At 40.7% G+C, this 14,679-nt stretch overlaps 1 protein-coding gene across 4 annotated transcripts in view; it reads left to right on the forward strand.

Annotated features, from left to right (window-relative positions):
* Positions 1–14,679, forward strand: part of ATP2C2 (ATPase secretory pathway Ca2+ transporting 2) — a 102,979-nt gene that overhangs the window by 63,008 nt on the left and 25,292 nt on the right. For all 4 annotated transcript variants that reach the window (XM_072636197.1, XM_072636198.1, XM_072636195.1 and 1 more), the window contains exons 12-16: positions 1,421–1,545; positions 1,815–1,912; positions 4,265–4,366; positions 9,178–9,267; positions 14,291–14,392. In XM_072636197.1, coding sequence (XP_072492298.1) covers positions 1,421–1,545; positions 1,815–1,912; positions 4,265–4,366; positions 9,178–9,267; positions 14,291–14,392 — 517 coding nt within the window. The remainder of the gene's footprint in view (positions 1–1,420; positions 1,546–1,814; positions 1,913–4,264; positions 4,367–9,177; positions 9,268–14,290; positions 14,393–14,679) is intronic.

Genomic DNA, 14,679 nt, shown 5'->3' on the forward strand with positions numbered 1-14,679 from the left:
TTGTGCATGTAAAAATCATGATTCCACGCAGGGGTCCCTGGGCTTCTCCAGATAGCCAAAGGGGTCCATGATGCCAAAAAAAGTTTAAGAACTCCTGGTCTATAGCATGGTTTGAATAATTATGTCTGAAAAAAATTCATCGTCCTCCGGTCTCTGCATCTGGAAAGTGATGATGTTGGACTAGATGACTTCTTTCCTATTAGAATGTTATCTCCACCAATGAGAATGCAAAGCTCCTTAAATCCAGGGACTTTCTTGCTTCATTGTATTTTTACTCAAAATGCTAATTACAATGCCTGGCACAGAGTGAGTGCTTAACTAATTAATGTTCTCTCTGTTTCCCTTTGTCCTTCCTCCTCTTCCTTGTCCTTCTGTCCTCCTTATCCTCCCCTTTCTCCCTCTCCCTCCTCCTCTCCTCCTCTCTTTCTTTAGATAGATATCTATAAATATAGATATGTATAGAGATACACATACATACATAACTATATCTATCTATATACTTTTTCTGAATTGAGTTGGGCTGCTCCTCAGATAGCAGTCATATGCCTTTCTGCCCTTTTGGGCTCTGGCAGAGTTGGTCTTTCTGTATACTGACCTAGACTTCAAGAGCTGACAGTCACTTCCACCCCCATAATGAAGCATCAGAACAAGTCTTTAGGGAAGGTGAAAAATGAGTACTACTGGAATAAAGCGCTGGCTTCAGAGTCAGGAAGACCTGGGTTCCAATCCTGCCTCTGACACATACTGGCTGTTTGACCTGAAGCAAGACATTTTAATCCCTTAGTGCCCTCCAGCCCTCTAAGACTCTAAAGTTAATTTTAACCTTAGTCTAGCCTAGACAAGCTGCCATTCTGCCTCAGTGAAATGAGTTTTAACCCCAAGATCATGAGATCATACACTCAGAGTTAGAAGAAACCTCAGAGTCCATCTTGTGAAGTCCAGCTTACTCATTTGAGAGACAAGGAAACAGAGGCTCAAAGAGGTTTTGACTTCCCCAAGGCCATGCTGGTAGAAGGGCCCGCCACATCGATAAAATCAGAGTCTAACAAAATCTGTTGAAGGGAAAAATAACACTAATTCCCATTTATATGACCCTAAGGTTTACAAAGTGTTTTATAACCTTGTAAGAGATGGATAGTATAAAAATTATCCCCACAGATATAGAAACTGAGGCCTTGAGAAGTCAGCTGACTTGTCCAAAGTCACACTGCTCCTAAGTAGAGAAGCATACATAGGGGAGAGCGCAGAAGAGTAATGGGCCCTTAAGGTTAGAAAGGAGAACAAGGTATGGGAACTGGCAGCCAAGGGCACCAAAAGCAAACTTCACCAACTTCCCAATTCTGTGGGTCCTAGATAGGATGAGCAGAGTCCAGAATACACAGTGACTAAATGGTGACCCCAATTTACCATTTCAATCCAGCCTGGCTGTGGCCGCCATCCCGGAGGGCCTGCCCATTGTTGTCATGGTGACTTTGGTTCTGGGTGTCTTGAGGATGGCAAAGAAACGAGTCATTGTGAAGAAGTTACCCATCGTGGAGACCCTAGGTAAGGTCTCTGCCCACCCCACAGTGACGTAACTTGTGGCGGAATACAAACTCATTCTCTGAAATGTTGATCCCTGGATCAGCTGATTCTTTTGAAAAGGACAAATGGCCTTAGCCATTTATTTTGTCAACATAACTCTTAATAAGTGGTTTGACTGTGAGTATGTGCTTTGTAGAATTTACTGGATGCTTCGGGGTATCATGTGGATGCCCTTAGAGTTGTTGAATTATTGACTCTGTATATTCTGATGAGCAGTTTTCTCCTACCAGGTTGCTGCAATGTCATCTGTTCAGATAAGACAGGTACCCTGACAGCCAATGAAATGACAGTCACTCAGCTGGTAACATCTGATGGCCTCCGGGCAGAGGTAAGCCTAACCCTGATTAGGTGTGGAACAGAGAGCCCTGCCCCTTGCTGTGGGAAGGACTTGATAAGAGAAAGCATGAGAGAGTGAGAAAAGTGCTGGACCTAGAGTCAGAAGGTCTAGGTTGGGTCCTTGTTCCTTCTACTTGCTTCCTGTGTGACCTTGGACAAATCCCTTGACCTCTGAATCTTCGTTTTCTCATTTCTAAAATAAGGATAATAATCATAATTCACAGAGAAGGACATTTTGAGATAATATCTATGAAATTGCTTTTATTGTAAAGAACTACAGAATCTTCTGAACCATTCTCAGAGCAGCAAGTCAGGCCCCTAGAGTGAAGCTAGTTCCTGCTCCCTTCAGGGTTCTAGCTCTAACTGTGAGGGGTCAAGAGGTATATGCGATGTCTAGTAGTATTGATGATGAGCCCCTGTCTAGTGCATGGTCCTACTTGCAAAAGCAGCTAAGTAACTTAGTGTATAAAATGCCAGGCCCAGAGTCAAGAAAATACAAGTTCAAATATAGCCTCATCTACTTACTAGTGCTGTGACCACCTAACCTGACTGCCTCAATTTCCTCATCTGTAAAATGGAGATAAAATAACACTCACTTCCCAAGGTTGTTGTGAGGATCAAATGTAATCATATTTGCAGAGTGCTTAACACAGTGCCTGGCATATAGTAGGTGCACAATAAATGCTTGTGCTTTTCCTTTCTTACCTCTCTCCCCCACCATAGGCATGCATCATTCTCTGGTTAATATCTCCCTAATGCTGAATTAACTAATATAAATTTAGCTTTTACAAAGGGATAGTTACAAAGAGAAGTAGCAAGACATGAAATATAATCCTTTGCTAAACCAAAAGCAAATTCTGACACTTTGGAAAAGTGGGCTCAAGCTTAAAGGGGTTGCTGGCACATATCACCTACACTAAGTTCCACTCTGGCTATGGCATGGCCAGTGGGTGGGTGGTTTTCTTGCTTGCAGGAAATTTTGTCTTAGGTACTATATCAGTTCACTGCTGGGCTCAGTCAAAAAGGTCACTCCTCAGGACAGGCTCCTCACTGGATCCGACTACTATTGTTACCGGCTCACCTTGCTTAGGGGACCTCTGAAGGTTTCTTTTAACCTGTTGAAGCTCACAAGTTCATAACCTGGTCCATTCTATCTCCAAAACTCATTCACCCAAGATTAGGAAAGGATAAATACAACACAGACAAGCAAGGGTCAGTTCCATGTGGTCATGGCCACATGGCAGCTTGTTGGAAAGGAAAGGTAGCCCTTACCAGTAGGGAAGAGAGAAATTGTGTATTTTTTGGGAGGGGGGGGATAGAATTGGAGTTAGGTGTCTTGCTCAGGATCACAAAGCTAGTCTGAGGTGGGATTTGAACTCGGGCCCTCCTGACTCTATGGCCAGTGTTCTATCCACTATACCACCTAGCTGTCCCAAAATTGTGTATCTTTAGGCCTTTTGTATTACACATTCAGTTCCAGCTTAATAGCAAGTTAAAAGGTAATTATAGCAACATCTAGTAAGCAACAGGAACCAGTAACAGACTACCTAAACCAACTCCGAACTGCATTCCTAAAAGGAGGCTCACCAAACCTCCACATTGATCAGCAGCAGGTAAGTAATACGGTATATACTAATAGGACTGAGACCTCATGGGCTAGTCCCCCTATAAAAACAAACATTTTTTAAGCCTGCTGTGAGAAAAGTAGCATGCTGGGTATGTGGTCAGTTAGTTTAGATGATACAGAGCTCTCAATGTAGTAGGGGGATATGATATAATTATAGATAACTCTAATATATTATTATAATATAATATAATTAATATGATAATTATATATGATAAGCACATCTTAGAGTTCCAAGACAAAGTGCTGTTTTTAGTTTGTTTTGGTTTTGTTTTGTCTAGACACAGGATTTCCGATGTAGATCCACAACTCTTCTGAACATAGAGTCTTAAAAAGTTGCCTGGGCGTGGAGACGTTCAGATCTTGCCCAGGGTCCCCAGTTAGGATGTGTCAGAGGCCAGGTTTGCACCTGTATCTTTTTGATAATCTGGTTCTCTGCTGTGCCATACTGCCTCTTGTTTATTATTAATGATGAATGAAGGAAATGAATTTTAAAAATGTCTATTTAAATTGGAAGAAACATGGAGGTAAGAATTCAGGAGATTGTGTATAAAGTCAGGATGTAGCTAGAAGACCTCCTTGTGTTATCATCAGTTGTCACCATGTCTCCATCCTGTTTTGAAAATCCAGGACTCAAAGAAATGGTATAAAGCCCCAGATGTTGCTAGTTGAATATGTGAGCTAAATCTCTTGTGACCTATGATTCATTCTCTCTCTTAGGTAAGCGGTGTTGGGTATAATGGAATAGGCACTGTGTGTCTTTTACCATCGAATGAAGTCATAAAGGAATTTTCTAATGTCTCAGTGGGAAAATTAGTAGAGGTAAGCATGAAAAGGGAGAGAGGGGAACTCTCTGTTTGCAGCTGGGTAATAGGTTGATGTAGTGGGATTAATACTGGCCTCAGGGTCAGAAGAGCTGTGTTCAAATTCCAACTACTTAGTAGCTGGGAGACTACAGGTAAGTTAATTCCTCTCTGGGAGGCAGCTGAGGGTGGGGTAATGGGTAGAGCACCAGACTCTAAGTCAGGAAATTCTGAATTCAAATCAGACACTTACTAGCTGTATGACCCTGAGCAAGTCGCTTAACCTCTATTTGCCTCAGTTTCCTCAACTTTAAAATGGGGCTAATAACAGTACCTCCCTCCCAAGGTGGCTGTGAGAATCAATGAGATAATATTTGTTAAAAAGCACTTGACATGGTTCCTGGCACATAATAGTCATTATGTAATTACTTATTCCCTTTCCTTCCTTTCTCAGACCCTCACTTTCAAGCTCATAAAATGGGGTTAATAATATTTGTGTTGCCTACCCTACAGGGTGACTGTTGTAGAAGGTGCTTTGTAAACATTCTACCTATGTAACCTTGATCAGGTCAACCAGTATGGACTTTCCTCATCTGCAAATGAGAACTTTAGATGAGATTATTATTATAATAACAATGATTGACACCTAGTGCTTTAAAGTTTGTAATATATTTTACGTTGATTCATTTCATTTGATCCTTACAACAATGTCATGAAATAGATGAGGCAGACATTGTTATCCCCATTTTACAGATGAATAAACGGAGGACAAGAGAAGTTAAATGACTTGATCAGGATCACATAGCTAGGAAACAACAGAACCCATGTCTTCCCTACTCCCAAGTCCAGCTGTCTGTCAGCTACAGCATAGTGAGTCCTAAGCTCCCTTCCAGGCTGATATCCTATGATTCTAAGAACCAAAAAAGTGCTGTAGAAATATTCTTTCACTGAAAGTAATGGCTGAGACAGAAGGCTTTTGTCTGCAGTAGGGTATGTGGCATTGTTTGCTATCATGAAGAGTGTGTCACAAAGCAAATAACGAAAGCCTGAGCTAACAGAAAAACCAATACTTTGTTCCTTACAAATAGTGAGAATGAATGGGAAGTTACTAATGAAGGATTCTACAATAAAATTCATAAGTACAACCCAAGATCAGTTAAATGCCAGTTTAGCATTTAATTGTTTCCTGTGTGACTGTTCAAACAACCAATATTTATTAAGTAATTATTGTTTGCCAAGCACTGTGTAAATATATGCCAAGTATGTCCAAGGTAATTTGGGGCAGAAAGGCACTGGTATCTAGGAGGATCTGGAAAGTCCTCATGTTGAAGGGTGCCTTTGAGCTGAACTTTGAATTAGGGATTCTAGGAGGTGGAAATATGGAGAAGGGGCAGAGCAGGCATGAGAGGGAGCCTGTGGAAAGACATGGAGATGCCTGGTGAAATAGACTGTGTCCAAAACCATCCAGGTGCCATTTTGGTTGGATTCTAGAATACTATAGAATAGTGAAGGTAAGTAATGTATCTGAAGCCTGGAACAAATTGAAATGGGATTTAAAAGCTAGAGGTGGTTTTCTGTGATCCTAGAGCCATTGGACCTTAGTGAGAAGAGGAGAGATGGGTCCTACGTGAGCTTTAGTAACATCATGTTGGAATCTCTGTGGAGCCAAGACTGGAGAAGGGAGAGACTTGAGATGGGGAGACCAATTGGAATAGTGTAACAAGAGTCTAGGTGAGAGATGGTGAGGGCCTCAACTAGGGTGGTGGCAGTGTAAATGGAGAGAAGCAAAGTGGAGAGATTCAGGAGATATCATGGGGGAATTGACAAGAGTTGGTAACTGATTGAATATGTTCAGTAAGAGTGAGAAGTCAAAGATCACTCCAGGGTTTTAAAGCTGAGTAATTAAAAGGATGATGGAGCCCTCAACAGAAGTAGGAAAGTTTGGAAAAGTGAGGGGGTGGACTTGGGGATAAATGTCAAATTTCAGATGGCTACTGGACTTCAAGGTGGAGCTTCCAGCAAGCAGCTGGTGATACAGAACTGGCACTGAGGAGAGACTACGGCTGTCTATAGTGATCTGGGAGTCTTATGTGTATAGCTGATAATTAAGTCCAGGGAAAATGATGAGATCACTGGGTGTAGAGGAAGGAGAAGAGAGAACATGGCAGAGCATTGGGGGGGGGGGGGCGGGAAATACCTACTTTTAGGGGGCAGGGTATTGTTGATGATCCAGTGAAGAAAACCAAGAAGGAGCAGTCTTCTAATTAGGAGTATGCAGTGTAATGAAAACACAAAGGTGAGTATCCAAGAAGAGAGGGCTGTCAGTGTAAATTGCCCCTTCTCGGCCTCTGTTCTCTCAGCCCAGCAGAGGAAGCCCCATCCAGAAACTCAGCTTGTCTATTTACAAGATCCAGGCAAGAGAGAGCTTTGACTCTCAAGGAAACCCTATAATTGAAGTTGATCTCTACCCAGTCCTGAGCTACTGTGTCCTATGGTGCTTCTACTGGTATCCATGAAGGCCTGGAGCTCTGAGAAAATGATAAGACCCTCTACATGGGGAAAGATGTCTTAAAAGCTGTTGAGCACATCAATAAAACTATTGTCCCAACCCTGATTAGCAAGAAACTGAATGTTGTGGAGCAAGAGATCAACAAATTAATGATAGAGATGGATGGCACTGAAAATAAATCTAAATTGGGTGCAAATGCCATATTGGGAGCATCTCTGGCAGTTTGTGAGGCTGGAGCTACTGAGAAAGGTGTCTCCGTGTACCACCATATTGCTGACCTTGCAGGCAACGATGAAGTCATCCTTCCAGTTCCAACCTTCAGCATGAGCAATGGTGGCTCCCATGCTGGTAACAAACTGGCCATGCTAGAGTTCATGATTCTCCCCACTGGAGCAGCAAACTTTAAGAAGGACAGTGCAATGGAGCTGAGGTCTACTGGCTCAGGAGGGGAAAGTGAGGCTAGTGACCTTGCACAGCCCTCCCTCACTCAAAACAAAGTCAAGTGCAAATCTTGTCATCATTTCTCTGATGTCATAGTCTTCAAAAACCAAGGATGAACACAGAACACAACTTGAAGAGTGTGATGAAGCAGAAATATGGACAGGATGCCACCAACATAGGGGACGAGGGTGGCTTTGCTCCTAACATCCTAGAGAATAAAGAAATTCTGGATCTGCTAAAGAATACTATTGGTAAGGCTGGCTATACTGATAAAGTCATAATTGGCATGGATGTGGCTGCCTCTGAATTCTTCCAGTCTGGGAAATATGACTTGGACTTCAAGTCTCCTGATGATTCCAGCAGAAACATCTCCCTTTCTGAGCTTGGGGACCTCTACAAGAACTTCATCAAGGACTATCCAGTGGTGTCTATTAAAGATTCCTTTGACCAGGATGATTGGGAAGCTTGGAAGAATTTCACTGCTACTGCAGGCAACCAGGTGGAAGGGGATGATCTCACAATGACCAACTCCAAGTGCACTGAAAAAGCTGTGAACAAGAAAGTCTACAATTACCTCCTACTCAAAGTGAACCAGATTGGCTCTGTGACTGAATCTCTCCAGGCATGCAAGCTGACTCAGTCCAATGGGAGGGAAGTAATGGTTTTCCATCATTCTGGGGAGACTGAAGATGCCTTCATTGCAGACCTAGTGGTGGGTCTCTGCACTGGGCAGATCAAGACTGGTGCCCCCTGCAAATCTGAGTTTCTGGCCAAGTATAACCTGCTTCTCAGAACTGAGGAAGAGCTGGGCAGCAAGGCTAAATTTGCTGGAACTTCAGAAACCCTTGGACCAATTAAGCTCTGTGGCTAAGAGCTCGAAGGCACCAGTCACCTCTGTAGAAGTCTGCTCCTGTCCTAAAAATGGGCAGCACCAATTACTAGAGCAGTTTTGTTTTGGGGACAGGGACCTCTGTTGCTTAACTTCCTTCTCCCTTCCACCTTTCTGTGATGTTCTCACCGCTTTGTTAGAACTGTCTTAAACGTGATCATCTGCCTCTCTGTTGGAAGAACCTTATCATCTTGTGACTGGGATAGAATGACCCTTTCTCATTCCCAATCCTGGAGCAGATATGTGGGGCCTTGATGAGCCCACAGGTCAGATCCTTAGTGGCTTCTATGTGCAGAATAAAAGTATTCAGGAAAAAAAAAAGTGTGAAATGCTGCTGAGACATCTAGCATGATTAAAACTGAGAAAACAGCATCAGTTTTGGCAATTAAGAGATGACTAGAGATTTGGAAAGTGTAGTCTCAGTTGAGTACTGAAATTGGAAGCCACATCACAAGGGACTGAAAGATGAATTGGAAATAGTAAGTGTAGACAGTTTTTTTGGGGGGAGGTTGACTATGAAAAGAAAGAAAGATGAATGATAATTTTTTTAAGTGTAAGAGAAACCTGAAAGTTTGTACACAGAAGGAAAGGAACCATTGTAGATAGAGAGAAATTTGACAATTGTAGGCAATTAGTCAATTGACTGATTTGAGAGAAGAGATAATTGTGGGGGTTGTTGTTGTGTTCGTCCTTTGTTGCTGAAGAAGACCATGCCATCTGAGAAATGATGACATGACTTGCACTTGACTTTGTTTTGAGTGAGAAAGGACTGTGCAGGTCACCAGTCTCACTTCTCCTCCAGAGCCTTCTGAATCCAGTGACCAGATATTCATCAGGATGACTGGAGATGACCCAAGATGCACTGGGAGATTTTGGCCACTTTAGGCCTATACTAATGTTTTCCATGCCTCTGCCTGAGCTAGACTGGGGCTCTGAGAACTTAACTGTATATCCTGGCTAAAAATGATCCATGGCAATTCTTGGCTTTCAGGCTGGCTGTGTGGCAAACAATGCCGTGATTAGAAAGAACACTGTGATGGGCCAACCAACAGAGGGAGCCTTGATCGCCCTCGCCATGAAGGTAGGAGGGTTTTGGTTTCTTTGCATTTGGCACTTGCTTAAGGGTTGGGTTGTTTGGTAAAACTAGACCTTCTGGGCTATTTACACATAGAATGAAATGTTCATTTTATAAGAGAAAAATGGTCCTGAACCTATATATCATGGATGTGGATTGACTTGAAGATCTCTGTTTTGTGAGCGGCCATTTTTCAGAAATCTCTGGATGAAGAGGATGGAGTAGGTAATCTCTTTTAGCACCAGATTCTATAATCCTACCCTACAGTGCTCCTAATTCTGGCCCAGGCAATCTCTTTAAGCCTATTGAGAGTTAGCAATGACAGGGGAGACCAAATTCAAATGAGGTAATATCTGGGGTGCTGGGATTGGTGTCAGGAAGGCCCAAGCTTGGAAGCCACCTAAGATACTTCCTAGCTTGTGTCCTGATTCATATTTGGCCCCTGGACCCGGAGGCTGGTGACCTTACACAGCTGCCTCACTTAGATCCAATTCACTTGCATATCATGGTACCACCTCCCTGATATGATGGTCATCTTCAAGAACAAAAGACAAACAGCAGTAACCGTACATATAAATTCTCATTTAGCTACAAGAAGAAGCTATTTTGCAATAGTTAGTAGAACATATTTAAAAAATTAGAGGATAGTTGACTTGTCCCAAGACCATTTCTATCTTAAACCCAATAAAAAAGATGAGATGACAATGATGATGACAGTAACTGATATTTGCACATTGATTTTTAAATGTCATGCAAAACATTTTACATGCATTATCTAATTCAATCCTTGTAATTGCCATAGGAAGACTATCATTATCCCTATTTTGTACCTCTGAACCTCAGTTTACTTATCTATACAATTGGACATGGCTCAGGATGCAGTGGGGGACCTTGTCCTTGTCAAGCTAAGGTCTTTAACAGCTTTCAATTTGACTGAGGCAACACCCATTCAATGATTAAGGCTTAATAAAAAATGAGGCAAAGAATGGCCAGATACGTAAGGTCATCATCCAGAGGGTCACAACTCCAGGAGCAGACAGAAAGACAGGGATAGAAAGCTCCTCCTGCTGCAATAGTATTTCTTTCTTCTCATCTTCTTCGATGAAGTTCAGATAGGAAAGGCCCTAGGACATAGGCTTCTACTCTGTAGGCTAACTGAGGGCATCCTTGGAATAACTCCTTTATCACATTGAGCTTCAACTGTTTCCCTGAAAAATGCCACTTTTCATATTGGTTGATCTTTCAAATATCATTGTGTTGGTGGTTTATTATAAATGGAGACATTTTCTACGCAATCACCAGATACTTTAGCATTCTCACTATACTTAGGTCCATTTTATATATTTGTATCAAGCACATGAATAAGCTGCGAGTACAGAAATATAGTGATCATTGAAGCAACATAAATAGGGTAGCCCTTTGGGGAATTTTGTTCAATAATTACTAAATGAATAGTAATTTATATTTTATATGCCTGGGAATTTTGATTACATTTTGCTGTGGCTCTTCAAGTAATATAATGGGGTTTTAGTTTCTAGGGTTTTCTTTTTAGTGATACAAGCTGTGTCTAAAGTACACTAACATGTCATCGGCCTATATTTAGAAGGGTGACTCGTGTTCTAGTCTTTTGGTAATAGCAAAGTGATGCCTTCTGTTAAGAAAAGTGGGATCAGGCTTCCATCTGAGAAGACGCTGGCCCAAAAGCTTTGTTAATGATTCATGTGACTGCGAATCATTTGAGTCAATATGAACCTATTGCTTTCCAGTTTTGTGGAGAAGCTAGAGTTTCACATCATCCTTCAGGGATTTCCCCTCTTTTTCTCTGTTCTATTTTGTAAAGTTTTCAATTAATGCTAAATAATGTTATTTTTATGCTTCTCTGATACTTCGTGTCTCCTTAACTTTTTGACTTTCTAATTCATCTGCTGATTAAATTCTGTATGAGAATGTCTTCCTTAGTGATGGTTATTACAAATATCAGCTTTTTGAAATTATTCTGTTTTTGTGTAATTGATCTCTTAGTTGCATTCATGCCGTCATTTGCAAAATTCCTTTCTGTGTTGGCCCTTTCAAAATCATTCAAGGTACCTCAGCTGTTTTTGTCATCTCTTTCATTATTAGTATATTTCTGGAGTTTACATTAAGACTTCCCAACCCCTAAGTCTTTCCCTTTTCCTTTTTTAGTATCTTAGTAGATATTTGTTTCATCTAAGTTGTTTTTTGTTTTTGATTGCCCTGTATACTGTGCGACTTGGAGCTGAGAGTGCCAACGGCAAAAAAGCAGTATAAAGTCCTTGTCCGCTATGGTATGGACAATGGTTGGGCTTTGAAAGGATCATTTTTATTATCACCATTCTCTCATTTTTCCCTTTGTTCAGTAGAGTCTAGATAGAAATAGTCCCAAACAAGTTACTGTTCTGTTAATCCTTTATGTTCCCTGTTCTGTGGACTGTTGCACATACTTTCCTTTTTGTAGTTGAATAAATGTAGTAGGATATTAGCTCAGCTCTGTAGGCTTAATACCAGCATTATTCCAGTAGCAAGCAAGTAAACAGGGGTGGGATGTCCCTCATTCCATTTCCATATTATTTTGAACTCCTAGGTCAGCCCTCTATTTTTTGAAAGCTTTTTTTGCTCCATGTACTTTGGGGATTGTATTTTGAAGGATGACATCTATTTATTTTGTTAGATTTTTTTGAATCAATGTTTTGTCTGAGTGATTGTGCAAGACAACTGGGATAATGTTCTAATTTCCATACACTTTACAGGTTGAAGTCTATATCGTATGGGCATTTGTTGTCTGTCAGTCCATGAAAAGATAACACGCTTCTGATGTATAATTCTGGCCATTGAGTCACATCAGGCTATGTACTCAGTATATTCTAAACCTTTTATAACCTACTAATTATTAAACCTTAAAGATAACCCTTCTGTAGGTTTTAGTAGCAATGACCTCATCCTTAATTGTTATTGTAAATGTGTTTTAACAAATATATTGACTCTACCATTCATTCAACACTTAATCCAAAATTATTTCAGTAAGTTCATCAGGTGCTTGAAGAATGTCCATCACTCCTTTTTGGCATCTGGAAGTATTTATCTTTCTATAGTTACCGTAGGTTGATGGACTCTATATTTTTATTTATCTTTAGTTCTTAATGTTGTATGGGTTTTTCGTATGGTGCTTTTCCATTCTCTTATAGTCTATTTTACAGTTCCAGACATGTTCATTAAGACTGGCATTGCATTGGTATTAATTGCTTTAATCCTGTTCTTTACTTTGGATTTCAGAATGTCAGTAGGTTGTTTCATATATTTGTCAACATCCTTCTCCTGGATATATTAATCCTGATGTGTCTTGCTTGGAAGTAAATGAATTATTTGTAGGTATTGCTTTCACCCATTGGTTCCATGGGTTATTATTATTACCACTCATCGAAGAAGAAGAAGACCATGACATCAGAGAAATGATGACATGACTTGCACTTGACTTTGTTTTGAGTGAGGGAGGGCTCTGCAAGGTCACCGGCCTCACTTTCTCCTCCTGAGCCATCTGGGTCCAGTGACCAGATATTCATCAGGATGACTAGAGATGGCCCAGGATGCAATGGAAGACCTTGGCCTTTTTCTACTACTAATAATAATTATGCCAGAGAACAATGGGAAATGAAGGAAGGAACTAGGAGAATAGGAGGAATGATAAGAGGGTGATGGAGAGAAAAGAATGAAAACTAAGGAAGGAAAGAGAAGGGAATATAAGAGAAAGAAGGGAGAGAGGGAATGAAGAAGAAAAAGAATTAAAAGGTGCTTACTGTGGAGAATGCTTCTCCTTTGCCTGGCCCATCTGATTTGTCTCTCTGTTGCCTCATTGCAGTTTAGAATCAATCACCTTTCCAATAAATCCTCCATGGAGCAAGAAAATGGGGGTGTGAGACCTTACATTACTTCCCCACTCCACCCCCAGTGAAATTAGAAGAGCCCATTTCTACAAACAACTACTTTTAACAATAAGTTACAACCCCTTTCAAACATTTCAAAGCACTCTTTTAGAAATCCACACTGCCTAAATTGGAGAAATTCAAGCATTCATTTGTTCAACAAACATTGAAGTATTATGTGCTCAGCACTATACTAGAAACATTGTCAGGGTGAGGGATACAACTATGAAGAAAACCTTGTAGTATCTGTCCTCACACAGCACCAGGATTAGAACCTCTGCCTTCCAGGTCAACTCATCAACATTTAGTCTCCCATGGAGAAAATGTGCTCCCATAGAAAAGAGAGATGTTCATAAAAATCACAAACACACCCCACCCCCATGATATTGGGTTTGGAGACTTACGGAACTTAGAGAGCTTTTACTCCAACTCTCTTATTTTACAAATGAGGAAACTGAGAATGAGAAGAGAAATGACTGGTCCAAGTTTCCATAGCTAATAAGTAGAAGAGCCAGGATTTTAACTCAGACCATCTTCATTCCAAATGAGACCAGTCCCAATTAAGTTTTTTTTAAAAGGCTTAATTAGAACATTTAGAATAGAATCTAATCTAGTACCTGTCACACACAATTTTGGGAAATTGCTGAATCTTGAGAAATCCATAAGCCTCCCTCTTTTCTACCTCGCTTTTCAAAAGCCACAGCAAAGCCACCCTTAATTCCTAGTATTTATTGCGGTAGGCCTTTTAAAAGCTTCAAGTTATTATCAAGTCCATGAGGCTCTATTGTTTGGAAATGATTAGAAAATCTAGGAGAGGGAACCATTGAATAATAAAACTATTGCTTTGGACCGAGTCTTTTTTTTTCTCCAAAAAGCATCTTTTCTGAGACCCAGAATCACTTAAATAGTTAAATGCATTGAAAAGAAACAAAATGGCCTCTCTGTCTCCAGGAGCCAAATGCTTTGACTTTTCATCAGTGTCAGATGATTTGAATAATGAATAATTCATCTTTATAGAGTTTTGCCTCCATATCCATATTTGTGATGAGTCATTTCTTTTTTCCAACATCCACATTTTTCCATTCTTTTAGATGGACTTGAGTGACATAAAAGATTCCTACCTCAGAAAAAAAGAGATCCCATTTAGCTCAGAGCAGAAGTGGATGGCAGTAAAATGCAGCCTTAAAAATGAGGTAAGGTTTCTGCTTTCTTAAAATTATGAAAAGAAATAGAAATGAATACAAAGTTTCTAAAACATATCTCTGTTAGCTACTGCAGAGGAGAAAGTTGGCTATGAGGATTTGACATTGTTCAAAGTTATTCTCTCTTAGTATCTGAATCGGTGGGGATGGGGAAGACCTGGTCTACTGCTGTCACGGAGTTTACTCTCTAAAGGGAGGGGAGTCTTCTGTGAGTCTTCATTTGGGCTCTATAATAGGCATCACACCTACGTCCTCAGAATGACAGAATCTGAGAGCTG

This window comes from Notamacropus eugenii, chromosome 1 (assembly GCF_028372415.1).
Source record: "Notamacropus eugenii isolate mMacEug1 chromosome 1, mMacEug1.pri_v2, whole genome shotgun sequence".
NCBI classification, from domain to species: Eukaryota; Metazoa; Chordata; class Mammalia; order Diprotodontia; family Macropodidae; genus Notamacropus; species Notamacropus eugenii.